This window comes from Acomys minous, assembly GCF_964271855.1.
Source record: "Acomys minous genome assembly, chromosome: 12".
Lineage (NCBI taxonomy): Eukaryota > Metazoa > Chordata > Mammalia > Rodentia > Muridae > Acomys > Acomys minous.
In genome coordinates this window covers 1819540-1842323 of record NC_140493.1, presented here as the reverse complement: position 1 = coordinate 1842323, position 22784 = coordinate 1819540, and the positions used below count along the sequence as shown (strand labels likewise).

At 54.1% G+C, this 22784-nt stretch overlaps 1 protein-coding gene across 1 annotated transcript; it reads right to left on the bottom strand.

Annotated features, from left to right (window-relative positions):
• Positions 1–5955: 5955 nt before the first annotated feature.
• KRT71 (keratin 71) lies at positions 5956–14659 on the bottom strand. Its single transcript, XM_084749629.1, has 9 exons — positions 14140–14659; positions 11534–11748; positions 10501–10561; positions 9984–10079; positions 9507–9671; positions 9224–9349; positions 8510–8730; positions 7532–7566; positions 5956–6668 (listed from the first exon to the last, which is right to left on the bottom strand). The coding sequence occupies exons 1-9, from the start codon at positions 14581–14583 to the stop codon at positions 6457–6459; spliced, it is 1575 nt and encodes a 524-aa protein (XP_084605755.1). The 5' UTR covers positions 14584–14659; the 3' UTR covers positions 5956–6456.
• Between the last annotated feature and the right edge of the window lie 8125 nt (positions 14660–22784).

Genomic DNA, 22784 nt, shown 5'->3' with positions numbered 1-22784 from the left:
AGGGGAGCTAAGCCACAGAGAGAGAAATCTGTTAAAGACACAACTATGTAGGTTTCTCAGACCCTGCATTCATCCGGCGACAGCTCTGCCCTAGACACCACCAGGCTGTGTCCCTCTGGACAAACAGGTCTCAATGACCAAGAATACAGCCAGCATTCCTGCCAGCCCTGCTTTGGGAGCAAGCTGGTTTAGGTGGTGATTCTGGGGGTGTTGGGATGAGGGCAGAGTCAGGGAGGAAGGAGGGTGTGTTTCTCTGTGGAGGCAGAAGGAAGATGGAGGAGGAAGAGATGGTCTCTGAGCTCCAAGCCGGCCCCTGGAGTCAAATATACAAGTCTGGGGTGTAAGATCAAGAAGAGAGGAAGCAAGCCCCCCCACCCCCAAATTGCAGCTTTCTTGAATAGCTTTCCTTGTATCTAATGACGACAATGATGAGTGATGTTTACCGCGCTCTTACTGTGGGCCTGGCTTTCTGTGTCTCCATCACAGCAGCAACCGATAAAAGGCAGCCGTGGCTGTTATTGCCGCTACTTTTGTTAACCTTGTCCTTCATACTATGGCAGAGGAGGAAGCGGACACAGTAGATAGTGCCAACGGGCTTGGTGAGGGTCCAGAGCCGCGGCCCTCCCACGCTGCCTCTTCCCCTACCCTACCTTCCCTCTTTACAACTTCCCAGCCGTTGCGCAGTTGACAACACAGCCCTGTCACCAGCGTATAGGGGACCCCGAGGCACGGGCCTGGTGCCGCACATGCTAAGGCAGCGCACACACTTGGCCATTTTACACCTGAGGAAGTCAAGTGTCGGGGCTGTGGCGTGCCGATAACGTTAGCTCCCTTTAACGCACATGAGAGAAAGCGAAGCAACATTCTTCCCGGAGTAGCTCTCATGTGTCCCTTTTTTAAAAGTGATTGCAGTTTGGGTCCCATTTTAGCAGTGTAAAAGGCCAGCTGCCTCTGGACAGGACATCTGTCTGCATTGCCTGGAGCCCCCTGGGACGTCCCACCCCCGACACTCCCTGCACACCTGGTCAGCCTGGGGAAGTGGCTCAGGTGCATCTGTGCTACCCAGAGGCAGTGAAGGATGCGATGTTCAAAGGATGTTGACCCAGGTGCCTTCCAGTCAACTGGGAAGAGCCCCTTTGTTACCCTTGATCTGGGATTAAGGAGCTCTTAGGACCTCTTGACTTATCTGGGTGTGCACAAGGGACAGCTTGGTCTTTGTGGCTTCAGAGGGTGTGATGCCCCAACTAACCCTTTCATAAACCTGCCTCAGCCAGTGTGGGGCTGGGGGGGGGGCTCTTCCCATCTTCCCCGCCCCCCACTGTGTGCTCAGGTAAAGGATGAAACAGACCCTCCTAACACCCACCCTCTCTCCCCCCCCCAAATCCAGCATCAGGGAAGCCCCAGGCATGATTCATCCACCTTTTAATTGTTTGGGGGATTTTCTATGACAACCCAGAGGCCCTCTCTGTGGATTTGGCTGGCTCCCAAGACCTTCAAAGTCTTCAAGGGGAAAAAAAAAGGTCTTGGCCCAGTAAGAGCAGCACTTTCTTCCATCTCAAGGATGGGATTGCACTCGGATCATTGTTCTCACGGAGTGGAACAATCCATGCTTCAGCGTGGCTATGACGGCCTCTCTCGCTGTCGTCCACTGGTGCAGACTGGAGGACACAGAAACAGCTCAGGCAGGAACCTGGCCTTGAGTAAGTCATCTCTCCTTGAGCTCTGGCTAGGAGAATGTGATGCCGAACAACAAATCCCAGAGGAAGGGCTAAAGCCGAGAGCTCCTGGGGAGAGGCGGGCTTCTATTGGCATTGTGAATAAGCATAGATACCGTGTGCGCTCTGTGTGGCCGGAGAGTGGAGGCCAGACACAATGTAGAGCGAAGTCAAGCATCTGAAACATAAGAATTCTGGACCTCAAGGAGAGGGGAAATGTCCTTCTTGAAGAGGCAGTCACTGAGGTGGTAGCTGGACGTTGGTGGGACAGACTGGCCTCTGCACTTCAGTCTTGAAGCATCCGTTCACACACTAGGAAATTTCCTCCTTCCTGGATCCTTGCTTTTTGGTCTTGGTGCTTCTCCCCTGGGAATTCATGGCAAACTGCCACCGTTGCTCCTCCAAGTCACCACACACACTCACAAACACTCACACACACACATACACAGACACACTCTCGCACACACTCACACACACATACACAGACACAGACACACACTCACTCACACTCATACATACATACACACACTCTCACACACACTCACACACACAGACACAGACACACACTCACGCATACTCACACTCACACACACATACACAGACACAGACACACACCTACTCACATTCATACATACATACACACACTCACACACACTCACACACATACACACTCACACACACATACATACACAGACACACACACACATACACACACATACATACACACACACACACACACACACACACACACACACACACACACCAGCCACACTCGCCAGCCCCCCTCCTATACTCTACCCACCCCTCCCTTCATTTCCTTAGCTTTGCTTAGGCCAATACTGCCTCTGCTGCCCTGGCCACTCCTGACCAAGGTAACAGAAGAATTGACATCAGATTTTGGCCTAAGAACCTTACCACTGTAGCAGGGTGTGGGAGAGGGTGACCTAGAGTGGCCATGTCCTCAGCTTATGGCTTCAGTAGGAAAGCCCAGGGAAAGGGGCCCCAAGCTCAGGGTCTGGTACCCAGAGGCATCAGAACTCCACTCATGGAAAACACCAGAAGTTCTCACAGAGAATGGGCAGGGGAGCCCATGGGGCATCGGGAAGGAGTGGGAAAGAGTGGCATCTGGGTGGGCAGAGCGCTGGCTCCCGTCCTGGGTGGCAGGGTGGTGTCTGGAAAAGAGTGTGGGCTGTGAAGACAGAGCTCACTGTGTCTCGACTCTGTCATCCTGGCTTTAGGACATCTGCACCTCAGGACACCCACCTGGAGGGATGACACAGGTGCTGTCGCCAGTCTACAGAGAGTGGCCCATGGGAGTCGCAGGCACTAGCTTCTATGCCAGGCTGGCACTTCTGGGCCTGGCCCACAGGGAGTGGCTGTGGGAAAAAGGCTTCACGAATGGAATAGGGCAGCAGTGGCCATGGCAGGTGTGTGCTATGGGGACCCGTCTCTTTACCCTTCAGAGATGGCCTGACTATGTCCCAGCCATCGTGACCAGAGTAGCTCTTGGTAACATGAGCTGGGATGCTGTGCCTGGCCTGCCCGGCTATGGGGTGCCCTCCACTTGGGCACCTCCAGGCTGGCTAGCTACCAGTTATCACAGTGACAGCTTGGAGTTGGAGCTCTGTGGGGAGGGAATTGGGCCCACCGCTGTGGTGGGTGCACAGGGTATGCCAAGCACATGCTGTGAGGACAAAGGGGAAGACAGTTGAGCCTCTGGTCGACGAGGCTGGAAAGGAGACTGCAAAGGGCCAGCAAGGTGGGGTAAGGAGAAGGCCAGGGTTCCCTGAAGCAAGCTTGATGAGCTGTTACCATTTGCCCTTGAAGATAGGGCTCTGCAGTGAACCAAGTAGTGCTCCTGTAGTCATGGCAACCACAGCCCTCTACTTCTTAGTCTCCTTAGCGTTGACCAAGCCCACTGACCCCCCTTTGTCTCTGTTTGTACAAGCCACCACAGTAGAGATCTCCAGCTGCAAACAAGGCTGTCTCTGTCCCTCAGCATCTCTGTCACCCCTGGTGGTTGGCCTGAGTGGTATCTCAGGTCCTCTGGGTGGCGTCTGAGGTGACTGTTTTGCCACCAAGGCAACTGGTTATGCATCAGGAGAGGTCTACGGCATCATCTCTCACATCCTGCCTCCCTCTCACCCCCACCCCGACCCCATCCCAAGAGCAGTCTAAGCCTGGCTCTTCTGAGTGTGTGCACACCGCCTCGCCTCCCGCAGGACCCCTGCCTCTGCTGTCAATTCCTCTACCTCCCTCCATCCTGAGGCCAGTGTGAGATCAAGCTGCTCGCCATCTTCTGCCCAATTTTCTTTCTCTTGTTTCCCTCTCCCTTTCTTTGTCTTCCTTCCTTCTTTTTGTTCATTTTTCTTTTTCTTTTTCATGCTATGTAGCTTAGGCTGGTCTCAAGCTCCTGGTCCTTTTCCACTTCAGCCTTCCCAGATCTTTGATTAGCTGTTCTGTGCGTGTGCGTGTGCGTGTGCGTGTGCGTGTGTGTGTGTGTGTGTGTGTGTGTGTGGTGTTGGGGTGTGTGTGTATATGTGGACACCAGAAGTCAACATCAGGTGTCTTCCTAAATCTCCACTAATTTTTAAAGTCTCTAACTCAGTGGTTCTCAACCTTCCTCACGCTGCAGCCCTTTGATACAGTTCCTCATGTGGCACTGACCTCCAACCAAAAACTTATTTTGTTGCTATTTCATAACTGTGATTTTGCTACTGTTGTGAATGATACTATAAATACCTGATGTAATCTGACCTCCAAGGGGGGTCACAACCCACCACAGCTGCCAACAGAGCCTGAAGCTGCTATACAGACACTGCATAGACATCTTCACCTCAAATTGTCCACCAAGTCCCAGCGGGGCTGGTACCCAGCCAAGCAGTCCCTCCCGTGCTGGGGCTTGCTGCCGGCCTCCCCGCTGTATCCTGCTCAGTCTCAGTGGCTCTAAAAGCAGAAACCAGGATAACTCTGTTCACTCAGAAAGCTCCCATGAGCCCTGGGGCACAAAGAGAGAAAGGGGGGGAGGCTCTTTACTCTCCTCAGATCCAAGTGGTAAATTAACCATGCCCAGAGAAGCTCTTCCCACTCTAAATCTGAGGCGTGTTAGAGGCTCTGGACTGGAAACCTCTTATACTATCTCATTTTGTTCCTTAATGTGGTAGAGAAACAAAAACAGCAGAGAATGGCAGGGTGTGTTACACACACACACACACACACACACACACACACACACACACACACACACACCACTCGTCTTGCCAGCCAAGAAATCTGGCTTGAAGGCTGCCTCTTATACCAAGGGACTTTTAAGACTGGCTTCGCTGCCTTGCCCCAAGCCATAGTAGCTACTTTGAACATTGTACCAGCTGCCCAACCCACTCAGCCCTTCCCCCAACCCCCAGCTCTCTCCTCCCACCTGCCACGCCCCCTTCTCCATCCCAGCCCCATTCCTTTAATCTTCTGTACAACCAACTCCCTGCCTGGCCCCAAACAGCACCATTAGTGTTGTTATCTCACAATCAAATGTTACCTGCTGACTTCACAGACTCTGGCTTTCCACGGCCCACAAGCATCCTGCCCCTCATCGGCCTCCATGCCTTCTCTAGCCAGACAGTTGGCCTAGAGAGTCTGTCTGTCCACCCTCCGTGCTCCATACAAGGCGAGACAGAGAGTCATGACATCAGGAGTGTGTCCTAGCAGGTGGCAACTACCCAGCCTCACCACAGTTTACTCCGCTCAGTCTAGCCCCCAGTCCAGGGACTTGCTGCCTGCTCTGTCTTGGCACAACAGTGGCCCAGGGTGTGGGCTTCTCACCAGCTCCGCTCTCCCAGGAGGCTTAGTGCCGTGAGGAGCAGGGCAGCCCCAGATACCTGCCTGCCTGCCAAGAAAGACCCCAGAGGAGGGTCAGAGTTCCTGCCAGGACACAGCCGAGATGCCTGTTAACAGCCACAGACTGGCAGCCACAGAGACATCCTTACCACGCTTCTGCCCCCAGTCCTCCTCCTCCTTCCAGCCTGCTCTCTCTATTCCCACCCCGGCAGCCTCAGGCAGAAGCCCTCCTACTGCAGAGCACACTGATACTTTGTTTCTGCTCCACAGAGAAAACTGTTACCTACTTGACCCACAATGACAGCACACAGTGGCGCACTTGTGTGTGACTAATTGTGCCGTGTGTGTGGTGTACACCGGTGAGCGTTTGCCTTCTGCTCACTCTGAACACTCGGAGGCTCAGCCATCGTTGGATTGCACTGTTTATTGAGGATGCAACGGGGAGAGTTTTAAAGAAGACAGAGAAGCCAAGGGGGTCCCCTTTTCTCCGGTTCTGGGTGCAAGAAAGTGAAGTCGGGGGGGTCCCTTTATTTTGGGGGGTCCCACTCCAAATGAGGCTGTGTCAGGGCATGGGGTGTTATTCTTCCTCTGGGGTACCACCAGCTCCTGTCATAGGCAGGAGCTGGGACAAAAAAATTCAGGTTGAGACTCGAGGAGCCAGGCAGTACGGTGAGGATGAAAGCGAAGGCTATGGAGGGACAGGCTGAGCCTGCGCTGGAGCTGGGAACCCCCTGGAGTCTATTAGAAGTGCACCCCACACTGTAGCCCACTAGGCTCAGAACACTGGAGGGAGAAGGAGGTTGGCAGAGCACAAATCCAGGGGCCCAGGAGTGGAACAAGAGAGTAGTAGGAGGGGGGACAGTAGGTTGGGGGCAGGGTTCCTGAGGGAGGGAGGCACAGAGAGCCCTCTCTACCGGCCACCTTTCTTGGAGGGGGTGCTCAGGCTGGAGCCCTTCGTTAGGGCATCTTTGTAGTCGCTGGCACTGCCTCGGCTCCTGCTCTCCCCGCCGCGGACGCTGCACACTCCGGAAATGCAGCTAGTGCTATTGGCCACGTAGCCGCCACTGACCGTGCTGGGCCGGAAGCCGTAGCCTCCGCTGCCACTGGTGCTGCTGATAATGGCTGCGGAGAAAGAGCTAGACTCAGACCAGACCAACTCAGGCAGAGCTAGGGAGAGGCCTCTCCTTCCCCTGCCCCCCACCCCAAAAAAATAAGACAGGGCTCTGTGAGAACCTGACCAGAGTCACTTCCTCACCCTGGAGAGAATGTCCCAAAGACACCTTCTCCGTGCTCCCCACATATAAACTTACTCGGTTTACACCCACTGTGGCTGAATCTTGCTGCACTGATGCTCAATCTGTCTCCCTCAACCAGGTACCTGTGAGCCTACGTGCCTACCACTGGCACCTACCACTGTCCCTCCTTTTTGTGGCTCCACTAAATCTTCTGCCTCCAACCGCTTCCTCCTGCTGGCTCCCCATGGATGACAATCCAAGACTCCAGATCCAATCCTGCCAGCTCAAAGTGCTCCTCCTGGAGTCTCTTCACCCCACCTCCACCCCCAGTCCAAATCCCCAGTCCAGACCTGACTGTCACTTGCCAACCCAGTCTCAAAAGCCTGAGATAGACTCCCACACACATCATTTTTTTATAAGTCACCTCTTATTTCCTCATCTCCTGTGGCAGAGGCTATCCCTCACACCTACCCCCCCATCTCCCGTGGCAGAGGCTATCCCTTGCTGCCATCCCCCATCTCCTGTGGCAGAGGCTATCCCTTGCTGCCATTCCCCTAGGAGGCAGAAGGATGAATCGAAAAGCTCCTGGGGTAACTGGAAGTTGGGAGACCTGCTCTGTATCCACTCTCCAGCTTTGTGACCTCAGCTTTTTCCTTCCTGTTTCCCAGAGCCCTCATCTACATGCACAGGGTGTGACTGGGGCCCTTCCAGTATGCAACGCCTATGACTCGGGTGCCCACAGGTACTTACAGATGCTGACTGGAGATGGGTACTCCCCTGACATCCTGTCAAAGAGAAAAGTAAAGTTAGAAGGCGTGTCCCACAGCTTCTTCCGAGCCACTGCCCCCACCAGCCTGAGTTGGGCACCTGTGGAAACACCAGGGCTGCTTCAGCTCAGAGCCTGAGACACTTTGGAGGCCACCCCTGAGCATTTGGTGGGGGGTGGGGGTGTAGCAGGCAACACACTGCACCAAACAATAGTTTTGAAAAGGTGCATGTGTGAGGACTGTATTGTCCACTCCAGTGCCCCGCCATGGTGAGCTTTCTCCCTGGTACAGCGGGATGCTGGATTGGCTAGCCTAGCACACCTCCAGTGCACCTGGGCAGTAAGGAGGCAGGAACGGGGAAGTCTAATAGAGGAATGGGGTTCAGGAAAGAAGGGAAATGTGAGGCTCCCAGACACTTTGGGGAGGTTGTAAGGGCTGAACGTATTGATTCTTGTAGCTCGCCACAGCAGCACCTAGGATGGAGTGAGCATTCGGCATCCATGGGTATGAGGCTGCCATATATATATATATGTGTGCTATATATATATATATATATATATATATATATATATATATATATATATATATCTTTTTGAGACAGTTTTATGTAGCCTTGAACTCAGTCCAGGGTGACCTTGAACCTCTTATCCCACTGAGATCCCACCGCACAAAAGCTGGGACATCAGGAATGCACTGCCATGTCCAGTTGTACATGATTCTGATAGTTAAACCCAGGGCTTCGGACATGCTAAGCAAGCACCCTATTGACTGAGCCGCATCTCCAGCCCAGCTGATACTCTCTGTTTGTTCCAAGACAGGGTCTCTCTGTGTAGCTCTGACTGCCTTGGACTCACTTTGTAGACCAGGCTGGCCTCGAACTCACTGAGATCCTCCTGCCTCTGCCTCCCGAGTGCTGGGATTACAGCTGACACTCTTACTTGCCCAAGCTCACTCCGCTCACCTGCACTCCTCGCTCTCCAGCAGCTTCCTGTAGGTGGCGATCTCCATGTCCAGGGCCAGCTTCAGGCTCATGAGCTCCTGGTACTCGCGCAGCATCCTGGCCAGCTCCTCCTTGGCCTGGTGCAGGGCGCCCTCCAGCTCATCCAGCTTGGCCCGGGCATCCTTGAGGGCACTGTCTCCTCGCTGCTCAGCGTCAGCGATGGCTGTTTCCAGGTTGGAAGCCTAAGCACAGAACTCAAGAAGTTAGGAAACTGCAGGAGGCCTGCCTGGGCACTAGCTGCAGCCGAGTCCCTCAGGTTCAGAAGATCCAGAAGCAAACACCCACTTCACTGGAGTACAGTCTGGGGGAGGACAACCTGGGGGACCATAGCCTGGGGGAGGGCAGCCTGGGAGAACATGACCTGGGAGAGGACGACCTGGAGGAGCACAGCCTGGGGGAGGACAGCCTGGGGGAGCACAACCTAGGGGAGGACAACCTGGGGAGGAGGTCTAGCCTCTAAGCCCGGGCAGGCTTCTTGAGAGAGAAGAGTATACCCAAGGGAAGGCACTTGGAGTGAGTAGTAAAGGAAGTGCCCCAGAGACGTCCAAGTGCTGTAGACAGTGACATCACTGCTATCTTCTCTTGTTGGAGACATCTGGGAAGCTAAGGCCCTCAACAAACTCACGTGCCCTCCACCGGGCTCGCTGCCCTTGGCCACGAGCCAGGGCCCCTCACCTGCTTCTTGGCATTCTCAATCTCTGAGCGGAGCCTCTGGATGAACCGGGTGAGCTCGGTGATCTCATTTTTGGTGTTTTTGAGGTCATCCCCGTGTCGGCCAGCTGCCAGCTGCAGCTCCTGGAACTGGAAAGCCAGAAGCACAGAGATGGGTAAGTGTGACAGGATGGCGTCTGTGAGGTGCCTGCATCCCCGAAGGAAGGGTTGTGGCAGAGGGACAGGCCAACCTTCACATCACTGTGTCACCCCTCCTGACACCCCTGGCCCGGTCTCAGCTTCTCACCTTGGTCTGGTACAGAGCCTCAGCCTCGGCCTTGCTCTTCAGGGCGATCTCCTCGTACTGGGCGCGCACCTCATCGATGATGCCGTCCAGGTCCAGGTTCCTGTTGTTGTCCATGGACAGGATGACGGACATGTCGCTGATGTGGGACTGGATCTGAGCCATCTCCTGCAGGGACCATGGACAAGGGAGCATATCAACTTGGACCACTGTCAAGTTCTAGTGATACTACCTAGGGCCCGGAACACAAGATTGCTAGCTCCGTGTGCAAAGGAAATACTACCTTGCTGGGCCCTAGGCGGATTCTGATGGCGTGGAACAAGGCTTCGGGGATGGAGAGGGGCTCTCGGGAATAGCGGGTGAGGTGCATGGCCGACCTAGGGACCTTCCAGATAGCTGGGGCGTCTGTGACTCTCCTAGGCCCTAGACTAGAGTTTTAGCCACCGGCCACCCTGAAGAGTTAAGTGCCAAGAGACTTACGGCCTCGAAGAGACACTTGAAGAACTTGATGTCCTGGTCCATGGAGTCCACCTTGGCCTGCAGCTCCACCTTGTTGGCATAAGCCGCATCCACATCCTGAAAGAAGACCCCAGGGACCCACAGTCACCTCAGGTGCCATCCAGAAGGTGACACTAGGCCCAGCCCAGCTTGCCTGGCTGGAGGAAGGAGACATTGTCTTCTCCTGTGTGGCTCATGAGGAAGGCAGTGGAGGCAGCTGACGGCACAGCCGCCACCGCCCATCAGGAGAACCTATTCTGTGAGGAGGAAACGCAGTGGCCCCTCAAAGAGAGATTCCCAGCCAGGCTGCTGTGACAGCCACCTCTACCGCATCTGTGCCAAGTCCCACGGCTGCAGGGAGCCCCTCACCACTCTCTGTTCGTTCCTCCCCCTGGACATCGTGGTCCCCCCAGTCTTCCCACTGTTATTTCTGTATCGTCTCACTCAGGGACTAAGGCCAAGCACACGGACCCTGGCCTCAGAGCTGCCCTCCCCTCACCTTCTTTAGCAGCACGAATTCATTCTCTGCAGCCGTTCGCCGGTTGATCTCCTCCTCGTACCTGTGGAAAGGTCAGGGGTCACCGCTTACATCCTTCACCGTGAGCCCTGACGTACCCAGGGGAGACCCTGAGTGCACAGAAGAATGCCAGCCCGTGGGGGCACAGACAGCTAACTGAGGGGCCCCGCCAAGCAAGGAAAGCTTCCTGGGGGAGAGGGTGGTGGCCCAGCCTGGGAGAAGATCCGTCTTGGGGGACGAGGAGGGAGTGTGTGGAGTGAATGGCTCCTGGGGAGCCTAGAGGGATGCAGGAAGCAAGCTGCTTTGCCCTAAATGTGGGCAGTGCCGCCGGTTACCAGGCAGCCCACGCACTTCCCAGCATAGATTGTCTGAGAATGTGACCCACACCAGAGCTGCCCAGCTACTCGGACACTTGTCCCCGGTGTCACTCTACGGGTGGTGGATCAGGAAGCCTATTTGTACTGGCTGGTTGACACAAGCTAGAGTCACCAGAAAGGAAGGAGCCTCCATTGACAAAATGTCTCCATGGGATCCAGCTGTAAGACATTGTCTCAATTAGTGACCAATGAAGGAGGGCCCAGCCCACTGTGGGTGGTGCCATCCCTGGGCTGGTGGTCCTGGGTTCTATAAGAAAGCAGGCTGAGCAAGCCAGTGAAGGCAAGGCAGAAAACAGCAACCCTCCAGGGCCTCTGCATCAGCTCCTGCCTCCAGGTTCCTGCCCTGCATGAGTTCCTGTCCCGACTTCCTCCAGTGATGACCATCGATTTGGAAGTGTACACCAAATAAGCCCCTTCCTCCCTAACTTGCTTTTTGGTCATAGTGTTTTGTCTCAGGAATAGAAACCCTAAGACGGATTAACTAACAACTAAGACAATAGTCCAGGTTTTTGTCGTGGTGAGTCTACTTGGTATGGCCTAGAATATCACTCTCCACCTCCAAAACTTTGAAGTCAAAATGTTAAGGCCTTCAGAGGGACAGGGCTCTCTGTCCTGTGACCGGCTCGCTCCTCACTTACTTCTTCTTGTAGTCCTCCACCACATCCCGCACGTTCCTCAGCTCGGAATCCAGCCTCACTCTGTCCCCAGACAGCGTCTCCAGCTGCTTCCGCATGTTGCTGATGTAGCCCTCCAGGATGGGCTCCAGGTTGTTCTTGCAGTTGTTCAGGTCCAGCTGCTGCAGCAGCTCCCACTTGGTCTCCAGCACCTGGTTCTGCTGCTCCAGGAAGCGGACCTGGAACCCAAAACCACAGCCACCTGGAACCCAGACCCACAGCCACCTGGAACCCAGACCCACAGCCACCTGGAACCTGAGCCCACAACCACCTGAACCCAAACCGACAGCCACCTGGAACCCAAACCCACAACCACCTGGAACCTGAGCCAACAGCCACCTGGAACCCAAAACCACAGCCACCTGGAACCCAGACCCACAGCCACCTGGAACCTGAGCCCACAGCCACCTGGAACCTGAGCCCACAGCCACCTGGGACCCAACCCAGCTGCTGTTGAGCCCATGGAATTCATCATACTTGTCATGAAAGGCCGTTTTGCTCAGCACTGGGCTCCATCTTTCCCTTTACCCCTCTACAGCTATAACAGGCAGTGGCAAATGCTTAACCATGGTCAGCAGAGCAGAAGCTGAGGCTTGAGGGAGCTTCGCTCCTTTCTAAGGTCTAAACGTTTAGCCAAGGGCAAAGCTCAGAACTAAACCCAGACAATCGTCCCTCCACTGAGGGAATCCAATCAGCCAGGGCCCGCTGTGGCGGACTGAGTATGGTAGGAGCACACCAGGGCCAGGCTGGGCGCATCTGTCTGGAAGGCCGCCTGCTCTGAAGATGTCAGAGTGCAGTAACACTAGAGCCAAGAGCGTGTTTCCAGGTTCCCACACTGCCCCCTCTTCCCAGTCTCCCTTCTGCACGCAGCTCTCAGAGCCACCCACTCACAAAGCCAGATGCACACAGACAGAGCCGGACCCGCAACAGCCCATCAGAGGTCACTGGCCACTCCCCTTCTCCCATCTGGCTATGGGGAGCACAGTTTTTAAAATTTTGGCTTCTTTCTCCATGTCTGTGAGCGAGCACAGGCACATTTAGGCAAGGCTGTGTTCACAGGACGCAGGAATACCGTGGGGCATTCTGCATTGAGATGAGACTATGCACTGAACTGCTGGTCTCTAACATGGCAGCCAGCACTTGGCTTGGCTTAACCAATCCAGGCTTCTTCCTGAGCTGAGCGTTAACCACACAACAGACACTACAGTACCCAGCATGCCATGAAAAATAGCCAGGTCACCGATAGGACTGGACATCTCCTCCCCACCAGAGATTGAGAGGTCACGATGCTCCTTGGGACCAAAGCTCCTCAGAGGCTGACCAGGCTCTGGGTCTCTTTCCTGGTCCCCAAGAAGACCACCCTCATCCTGCTTGTTTTTCTCTGGACTTGCCCCTCTGGAAAGCTGGCCAGCCCACCAAGGGGGTAGGACACTCCCACGCCCAGACCCAAATCCTCAGAGCACCTCAATGGCCTAGAAGTGACCAGCTTTGAGGACAGGAAACTGCAGCCCCAGCCTTGGCCCCTGAGACTGGGCAGAGGGTGGGTGCCCCACCACCACCAGGGGAAGACAAGCCCTATGGGGCAGGGTCTGCTCTTGTGACCACAAGGCCCAGGGCTGTGGCGCTTGACTGTCATGGAGCCAACATATCCTTCCCATGTCTGGCCCTAGGCCTGGAGACAGGAGATTGGGGCTGAGCCGTCACCATGCCTGTCCTGCAAATGGCTGTAGGAGTGGCACCCGTGGCCATTGTGGTTTTGATGACCCATAAGCTGGGGGAAGCTGTCTCTCACAGACCGCAGGCAGCACCCTGACTGAGCAGGAGGTTCCCACGAGGTCTGAGGCCCCTCAGCTTCCCAGAACCGTTCCCCAGCAACAACAGCTACCATTTCGGAGAGGACTTAAGTCTGAGCCAGGCATCTCGCATGAGTTTCCTTTTCTAAACTAACTTAAGCCGCAGAGGAAGGTCTTGCCTTCCACGCTGGAGGGAAGGACATAACCTCCCAGATGAAACTGTGATTTCCCCGCAAAGCTTGCCAGGTCTGACTCCAGCATACCTCTACCCCTACCTAGCAAGAGAGCCCTTGCCCACTAAGCAATCACCCACAGTGGAGACATCCTTTAGCCCAAGGGGCCTGGGGTAACTGAGCAGCCATTCATGCTCTGATCCACAGGTCAGGTGAGACTGGGGTACAAGGTCAGCATGCCTGAGAGGGCGACAGGCTTTCTGTACCCTGGGGCTGAGGTTCTTCCCAGCCTTCACTGTGCACAGCCTGTGTGACCACAAGGCTTAACAAAGGTACCAGGTCTCCATGGCAAGGCCTGTATCCCTTACCCAGAGTTCCCCGTGAGTAGCCCTGAAAGCCTGCTCCTGCAGAAGCTACCACTACCTTGCCGGTGTTTTCCCTCCGCACAACAGAGAATCTTTTACAAGATGTTGAAGAGACAGAGTGTGTACCAGTCATGAGTGCAGTAGGTGTACCCAACTTCAATGCCTCTTGAGGGATTGAAGAAAACCTACCCCAAAAAGAGAAGAACTGTTCCCAGGTTCCCCTGTCCTGGCAGACCCACCTTGTCGATGAAGGAGGCGAACTTGTTGTTCAGAGCCTTGATCTGCTCCCGCTCCTGTGCGCGCACTTTCTGGATCTCGGGGTCCAGCTCCACATTGAGAGGAGCCAGGAGGCTCTCATTGACTGTGACCTGGTGGATACCTCCAGGTGGGCACACAGTAGGGCACACGGGCCCCAGGGCGACACTGCCAAAGATGCTGCCGGCAAAGCCACTGGCCCGGTTCCGGCCAAATCCAAAACCTCCGTTCTTTCCGCTGCCACTGGCCATGTTCAGAGTGATGCTTCGGGCGCCTCCCAAGCTGTAGAGACTCCGACTGCTGAAGCCTCCACCGAGCCCTTTGCCACCTGCCCGGTAGGAGGAGGAACTGCCTCCCGCTAGCACGGCTGAGCAGCCGCTGAAGCCCCTGTTGCCAGCTCCGGACTTGCAGGTGAATTGGCGGCTCATGTTGCTGGTGGAGTTGGAGTACAGGTACCAGAGGAAAGGCAAATCCCACGAAGGTTGTACTGGCTGTGGCTAGGACCAGCAGGTGCCTTTATATACGCTTGGCATTGGGCTTGCAGATGGGCAGTGGAGAGGTTAATTCGTGGGTTTGGCTTGCCTAGGAGCAAGAAGTCATTTTCTCTGTGCTGAGCCAGAGATCGGCCCTCCCCACCTCTGAAACAACATGAAACTGTCAAATTGCTGGGCTTGCAAACTTTGCTCAGGTAATTTGGGTCTTATCTAATTAACCCGCTGTTATAAGGTAATTTGCCCCGGGCCACAGCCTTCCCCAGGGGATATCACTGGCACTGTACTCTCTCTCAGATTCGTCTCTGCGGTTGGCTCTCTGGCAGGGGCTCAGAAGGTAGGGATGGTGTAGACATTTTGGACAGAGCAGGCCACTGAGTAGTATCCAAGGACTCCACCACCTCTGTCCTGTGGCAGACATAAGCCATAGAGAGAAGTGGTCCTCTCTGTTGGGGGACGAGGGTGACAGGGACCCTATCTTTAGCATGAGACCTGAGCAGCCCTGACCACAGTAGCAATGGGCTCATGACAACCATGTGCTTGTTACACTTTCTGGAGAGCTGGAAAGTGCCCCCATTGTACCCTTCGAGCCCCATAGTAAAAGCCTCATGACCATTGCAGAAAACACAAAGGCAAGAAGAGCATGGAGTTTGGTGGGGACTCCAGTGGCAGTGGGTAGAGAGGACAGACAGGGCTGACATGGTCTGGGGAGTTCAAAGGCACCACAGGCACTCGGTTTCGTCGCGTCCCTCCCTCCTACTGTGTGCATCTGCTAGCGAGGCCGGGAATCAGTAGACAGCCATGAGCCCTAACTACAGCTACTACTGCCCAGGACTGAGAATTGAGGAGTCGAGCCTAGCTGGGGCGATTCCTCGAAGTCCAGACTTCACAATGCTAAGGTCAGAAAGCCCTCAGCGGAGTACAGCTGTGCACCGTTCCGGTTGTTTTGCTCTGTGCCCCTAGAGGCTCTGTCCACGGTCCCCTCTATCCTGGGTCAGTGGCTCCCATGATGAGCCTGTCCCCTCGATGGCTCACTCTGCTCAGCCCGTGTCACCTCAGCCTTGGAGACTGGCCTCCCTCAAAAGTCCCTGCCGAGGCCTCTTCCCCTGTTTTCCTTTTCATTCCCTCCTGCCATCTTGTCATCATTGCTGACATCAAAACAGCATCATAGCTCACTTCCTTCCACTACCATCTTTTCTCCCTGTGTTGCCTCCATCCTCCACCCACCTCCCACCGTGGCAGCCCCCTGCCCCACCCCAGCCATCTTTTATTCTCTCATGGGTCTTCCTGGACCACTGCAGCTGGGGTACGAGCTCTGCTCTCTTCCCTCAGTCTTGGGCATGCTCTTGGATCACGGTACGACACTGACTATGGAAGGAACTTCCTCAGTGTCCCTGTGAAGGATACACCATGAATCATCTTAGCATCCTTCTGTGAGGATAAAACCCCCTCTCCCTTCCTGCCTCCTCTGTCCTCTTCCTTAGCCTCCACTGAGTCCCCACAAGTATGTCTGTGTGATGCTAAAGGTCTTCCCAGTCCCCATCAATGGCTTTGCCGGCTACACGGTGCCCTGAACATACATGGCGGCACCCCTGCTCAGCCAGCAGAATCCTTCATCCTCTGTTCCTACCCTCTCACTGTTCCTCGCTTCTCCCTGTCTGTCCATCTCATCCTCTGGCCTCGTGCCTAGGGTCCATGAGCTAGTGATGCCTCCTTCTCTGGGCCCCTTGCAGCCCAGGACCAGGCCCCTCCTAAAAGGTGGCCCCTTGCTGGTAAACATGGTCAACAGCAGAGACCCTGGGAAGCCCAGTACTCCCTTTGGCCTTTCTGGTCTCAGCTTCTCCCAGGGGGAATGGAACAATAGACATTAACGCAGGCGTGGCAAGGAGTGCACGTGCTGTTCCACAGGAAGTGCTCCCTAAGGCCTGAAACGCTCTCAATGTCCAATAACTAGTGTGTCGGTGGCCGAAGAGCCAGAGGCTCAGCCTGCCTTCCCTCCTTCCTCTCCAGGGTTGTGTCTTCATCAGCACATTCCCACACAGTGGCATCAGCTGCTGAGGACAGACAGGGAAGGGATGGTGACCTACAAGCCCGAGGCTCTCCCAGACCACTGCCGATCCCAGAAAATTGACCATTACAAATAGCACTAATAATAAAACTCAGTGGGGAGCACTTTCTGGGTATTATGTCGCATTTGGTGTTGGTTGCACTTGTCAAATATTTGTTGGGCGCACAGCCAACTTCTGATGGGACTGCTCCAAAGCATCCCTCATGGTCCAAAGCATCCCACATCTGAAGAGCTTATTCTCAGTGTCCCTGCAAAGGCAAGGGTCCCTGAAAGAGCTCACTGGATTATTACTAAGCCATTTACACAGTGGCGACGGCGTGAATCAGTTAATCAGATACTGGCCATTAGGAGTGAAACGCCCAGTGTTGTTGATGAGGATGATAACAGAGGAGGAAGCAGCAGAGTTCTGGACCACCCACAGGAAGGGTGGGCCCCGCATCAGGCACCTGGATGCTTGCAGTTTGCTGGAGGGCAAAGGGAGGGAGTAAAGAAAACCAGAACGGAGCCCCAGTTCACCAAGGGTACAAAGGATCTGGAGAGTTGATATATAGAGAACTGGGAGTGGCAAAAGGCAGACCCCTGCCTTTGGGAACCACACAGCCTGACGGTGGAAACCTTTCCCCGCTTGCGCCCGTGCAAGTGGAGGCTGTCTGTGAGAGAACTGCCTCATGGGTGATGCTCAGGCATCCATGCATGTCTTAGGGCCACAGCATTGCTCACCCATAATATGGCGAGAACTGTGAGGTCATAAAATGAAACCCTGAAGATACTGGGAAGGTCCTGATCTGGAGACGGCGAAGGAAAAGGCTTCAACCGACCAACTTCATCTGTGTAGCTCTGGGTTTTACTGTTCAGTTCTTTAGCTTTGTTTACATGAGTAAATTGTGGCAAAGACCGTGGTGACGCATTTGTTTGCGTCCCGTGGCTTGGGTTGGTGTGTCGGCTGTCCCTTTCCGGAAGTCTTGGGCCAATAAGCATCTTGAGAGGCAATCGCTGAGGGAGACTTGAGTCTGTGAGTTAGAGAGTCTCGGGGTTAGAAGAGGAATGAACAAAGAGGCAACACTTGGGAGACTAAATCACACAGGCTGCCTGCAGGACAGGCTTGGAGTCCAATCCTTTAAGGGAGGGAGGAAGGGCTGAGCTGATGGCTCTAAGAAGTCTTGAGAGCAGCCCAGCATGGTGAGACATGGGTCACTTGAGGAAAAGGCCCACTAGGCTAAAGTGGCCATAGGAAGAGGGTGACCTTGGGTAGAGGAGCTCCAGTTCAGGGAGCCACTGAAGGCCACTGAGGCCCGAGGGAGCCTAAACAGCACACGCCTGTGGAGCAGAATCTCTTCCTGTGTGGGTAGGATTGGGAATGGGAGAGGCTAGAGGCACCAGGAGAGGGGCAGGTGGATCTCCGAGCAAAGTAATTATCTCCAAAATTAGAGAAAATGAGCTGGGCTATTTGGATGACATCAGCTGAGGTCCTTCCAGCCCTCCTCGGGGGTGAGTGTGTGTTGTCAGTGGATCCCTAAAAGTGGTCTCCTTGCATGCTTGCATGTGCTCAGGTATTCAGGGCCCTCAGCCTGATTCAGCCGGACTGACTGTAGTCCCCTGGGGACTTGGCCACAATCAGACCACTCGAGGGTGGGAGAGGTGTTCAGCAGGTTTGCTACATAAATGCCAAAAGGTGAGCTCACCCCAGGGAGAGGGGTGTAAAGGGCAGCTCTGCCCCCACCCAGCCTCATTGTGAGAGGTGTCATTTGGGCCAGCGCTGTCCCCTGCTGCCTCCATTAACTCTCTGGCCAGGACACTTCCTTTGAGAACAGTTGGCCACCTCCTCTTTTACCCTACTCCACGTCTCTGACATAGTGCGTGGACGTGGGGCTCTGAGGAACCATGTCATAGTCTCACCTGGGCCGCTCATCACCTGCATAACAGTGGGTAGGGCCTCTCTCTGCCTTCCTATGTCCCCGAGGACAAGGACACCAACACCTGGTCCACCCATTCCCCAAGGTGGAATGGAAGATGCCTTGTAAATAATAATAATGTAGGTGACCATGACTGTGCTGGCTAGCACTTAGTCAGGGTTCAGCCAGCCAGCCGGGGTTCCAAGCTCCTCACTTATGTTAATTCGTCTCATCCTCACAACAGCCCTGAAGGCCGCCACTATTATTATCCCCACTTGTTAAGTGAGAGATTAATACCCAAGGAAATTGGGCAACCTCCTCGAGGCTGCACGGCAGATGAGCTGCTGCACCCTGCCTTGGCTGCTGGTAGAGTGGCTGCAGCCTTGTGACCTGGGCCTCTCATAGCCTGGCTTTCTGTACCATGGACTCCTGGAGCGGATGCTTGGCCTCCAGGCACATGGACCCAGCTCTCACCTCCCAGAGCCTCCTGTTCAATCTCTTCTGTCTTTCTAACTCGTGAGCCACAGTGGTAAACACCATGCTGTTTGGATCCTGCCCATCCCGTGTCTCGGTGTTCCTATCTGTAACCCCAATTGCCTCATTTTGTGTGTTTTCAATGGATTCTTGCTCAATAATAGCCCTAGGAGAGGAGGCAGCAACTGCAGCTGGTGACAGGGCGAGGTGATCATTCTTTCATCCAACATCCCTGAGACCGTGAAAGCAGGAGCGTGCCTGAGAGGATGTCCCTTCCCAAGTGACTCACTCAGCACCCATCAGGCTACCTCTCCTTGCCAGGCATGTGCCACACACGGGGACAAAGGAAGGCAGCCTGCCTCAGAGGACGGCCCAGCCCAGTAAGGCTGCTCTCTTCCGCTGAGTCCTGAACAGAGAGAAGGTTCCAGTAGTGGATGGATTTTGTGCTCCGATTGGTTAGTTGCTGCGAGGGTTGAGAATTTCAGGAAGACTGGACCTTGAGTACCTGCTCTCGGAGGCTGGGAAGGTAGCTCAGTGGACAAGGTGCTCGCCGTGCAACTGATCCTGAGCACCTGTGTAAAAACCAGGCCCGGTGGGACGTGCCTGCAACCCGAGCACTGGGAGGTAGATACAGGATGATCCTAGGGGCTTGCTGGCCAGTCCAACCAAATCTAACTGACAAACTCCAGGTTCAAGGAGAGGCCATAGACAGATGATACATAGATGGAGGGAGAGAGAGAGACAGAGAGAGAGAGAGAGAGAGAGAGAGAGAGAGAGAGAGACAGACAGACAGACAGACAGACAGACAGACAGACAGATAGAGTGGAGAGCAATAGACAGATACCTGAAGTTGAACTGTGGCCTACCTATACACACAATCACACAGACACACCTGTGAACTTGGACACAATCACACACACACAAAGTCTGGTCCAAGCTCCAGGGCAGAGGCCACAGTTCCTGCTAATGAGAGGAATCTTGTGGTTTGTCAGCTTCCACCAATTGATCAGGGCGAACACGGGTAGTTCACCATTCGTCAGGGCGAACGTGGGCAGTTCACCATTCGTCAGGGCGAACGCGGGTAGCCAGTTAGATAAACAGGCACTCAGGTGAGAAAACCTAAAAGTCACCCCATCTACCTGTAGCCAGTGTGTCCCGGGTATTAGCCTCTTGGCCGCGCGTGACTAGCTTGCCCTGCCCTGGGCCAGTTGAATAGAGGGCATGTTGTCCCTGAGTCCTGCTAGCCCTGGGCAGTCTCCCTGTCCACGACAGACTGCCATTTGGTGAATTGTGGAAGGACAGTTTCTCTGTCTCTTTAACACTCCCGCGTTCATTTGGAAGTTTTATTGAAATGAAAATTTTAGAACATAAAACCAGCCATTTCGGTGAGCAATTAAGTGACATTTCTATGTCCCCAATGATATAGATAACTATCTCTGTCTAGTTTTAGAACATTTCATCACCCCCAAAGAGAGCCCTGCATCGATCGCCAGCCACCTGCCATTCCCCCTGTTTCTGCCTATTTGAATTTCCTGATCTGGACACTTACTATGAACGGATCATGCAATAGGGCAATCAATTCTTCTTTTTATTTTTCTTTTCTTTTTTTCTTCTTTTATTTAGCATGATTTTTTCCAGGAGTGGATCACTGTGTAACGGACAGTGCTAGAGTGTTTCTTTTCATGGATTAAAAAAAAAAAAAAAGAAAAGTACATACTGTGCCTCAGTCTTAGCCATTCATTCCCGGCTGGATGTTTGGATGTTTTGGATAGTCCTGCTCTGAGCTTCTGCTGTTGGAATACCTGATTTCAGTTCCCACTCTCTGGGAGTGGACTTACTGGCACATGACCATCCTTGTATTTATTTTATTATTTAGTATGTATGAATGTTTGCCCTGTGTGTATGAATGCATGCCACACGCATGCCTGGTGCCTACTGAGGTCACAAGAGGATATGGGGTCCCCTGGAACAGGAGTACAGATGGCTGTGGGCCACCGTGTGGGGGGCTAGGAATCGAACCTGGGTCTTCTGCAAGAGTCACAAGGGCTCTTCTCTGCTGAGCCAACTCTGCAATCCCACCAGGACCACACAAAGATTCTACGTACCCTCTGTGCCAGGCCTCGTGTCACACGCCCTTAAACCCAGTTCTTAGGGGGCAGAAGCAGCTGGATCTCTAAGAGCTTGAGGCCAGCCTGGTCTACATAAAGAGTTCCAGGCTAGCCAGGGCTGCGTACTGAGACCCTGTCTCAAAACAAAAACCAAAAGCACGAAAAGTTTCAGCTTCTCTGCATCCTCACCAGTATGCTATTTCCTCATAGATTAATACGTTTTAATATTATAATTGCCTTATAAAGTGTAAGTTGTGGGTTTGTCCCTGCCCTCTTCTCATAAACTCTAATTATGCTGAGCATGTTTTCATGTGCTCGTGGGCTGTATGAAAATCCATTAAAGTCCTTTGCACGCTTCTCTTTGTTTTTAATCACTTTTAATTGTGAGGAGGGTTGTGCATGTGACTGCAGATGCACAAAGAGGCCAGAGGTGTTGGGCCCCCAGAGCTGGAATCACAGGCAGCTGTGAACCACCTGATGTGGGTGCTGGAAATCAGATTTGGAAGAGACATGTGTGCTCTTAACTGCTGAGCCATCTCTCTAGCCCCTTTGCACCTTTCTTTGCTAGGCTGACCTTGTCCTGTTGAGTCGTAAGAGTTCCTTTCGTAATCTGAATGCTAGGCCCTCACTAGAGAAATGATTTGCAAATATCTTTTCTCCTTCTGCAGGTTGCCTTTCCCCTTAATTTCTTGCCCCCTCCTCGGGTTTTTGTTGCTTGAGAGAGGGCCTTACTGTGCACTGTAAGGTGGCCTCGAACTCACAGTCCCCCTGCATCAGCCTCTCAGATGCACAGGTAGTGGCACACACCATATGCCTGCTCTCCCCCGCTTTCTTGCTAGTGTGAATTGTGTAGCAGCGTCCTGTGCCTTCAAGTGCTCCCTCCTGAAGGGAGGATGGAGACTTGGACTCTTGAAATATACCAGACTCAGAAAGCACAGAAAATTCCAGCAGCCACCCCACCCCCACCCACTGCCAAAGTTATATAACAGTAGTAAGCAATCGCTGATCCTGTGGGGCTGACTGCAGCTGGGCAGGCAGCTGCAGAGACACGCCTTTCCTGGTTCGTCACCTCAGCTGGCATGGGCTTCTGGTGACACAGCTGCCTTTGGGTTAGCCATGCTCCTGGATGTAACTCCACCTCTGTACTCCTGTTGGTAGCCCCTGTAAACCCACGGGTTCACTAAACCAGACCTGGAGGGAATGGCCTCTGTGGTCTGTCATCAGTGCCCTGTGTGGAGTGAGACGTTTGTTTACACCTCCCCAGGAAAAGACCTTTAACTAGCCTTAAAGCCTTACCACAGTGCTGGCCACAGTGGTTCACACCTGCAATGCCTATGCTGGAAGAAGGAAGAGCGCCATGAGTTCAAGGCCAGCCTGAGCTACAGAGGCCAGCCTGGGCTACAGAGGCCAGCCTGGGCTACAGAGGCCAGTCTGGGCTACAGAGGCTAACCTGGGCTACAGAGGCCAGCCTGGGCTACAGAGGCCAGCCTGGGCTGCAGAGGCCAGCCTGGGCTACAGAGGCTAACCTGGGCTACAGAGGCCAGTCTGGGCTACAGAGGCCAGCCTGGGCTACAGAGGCTAGTCTGGGCTACAGAG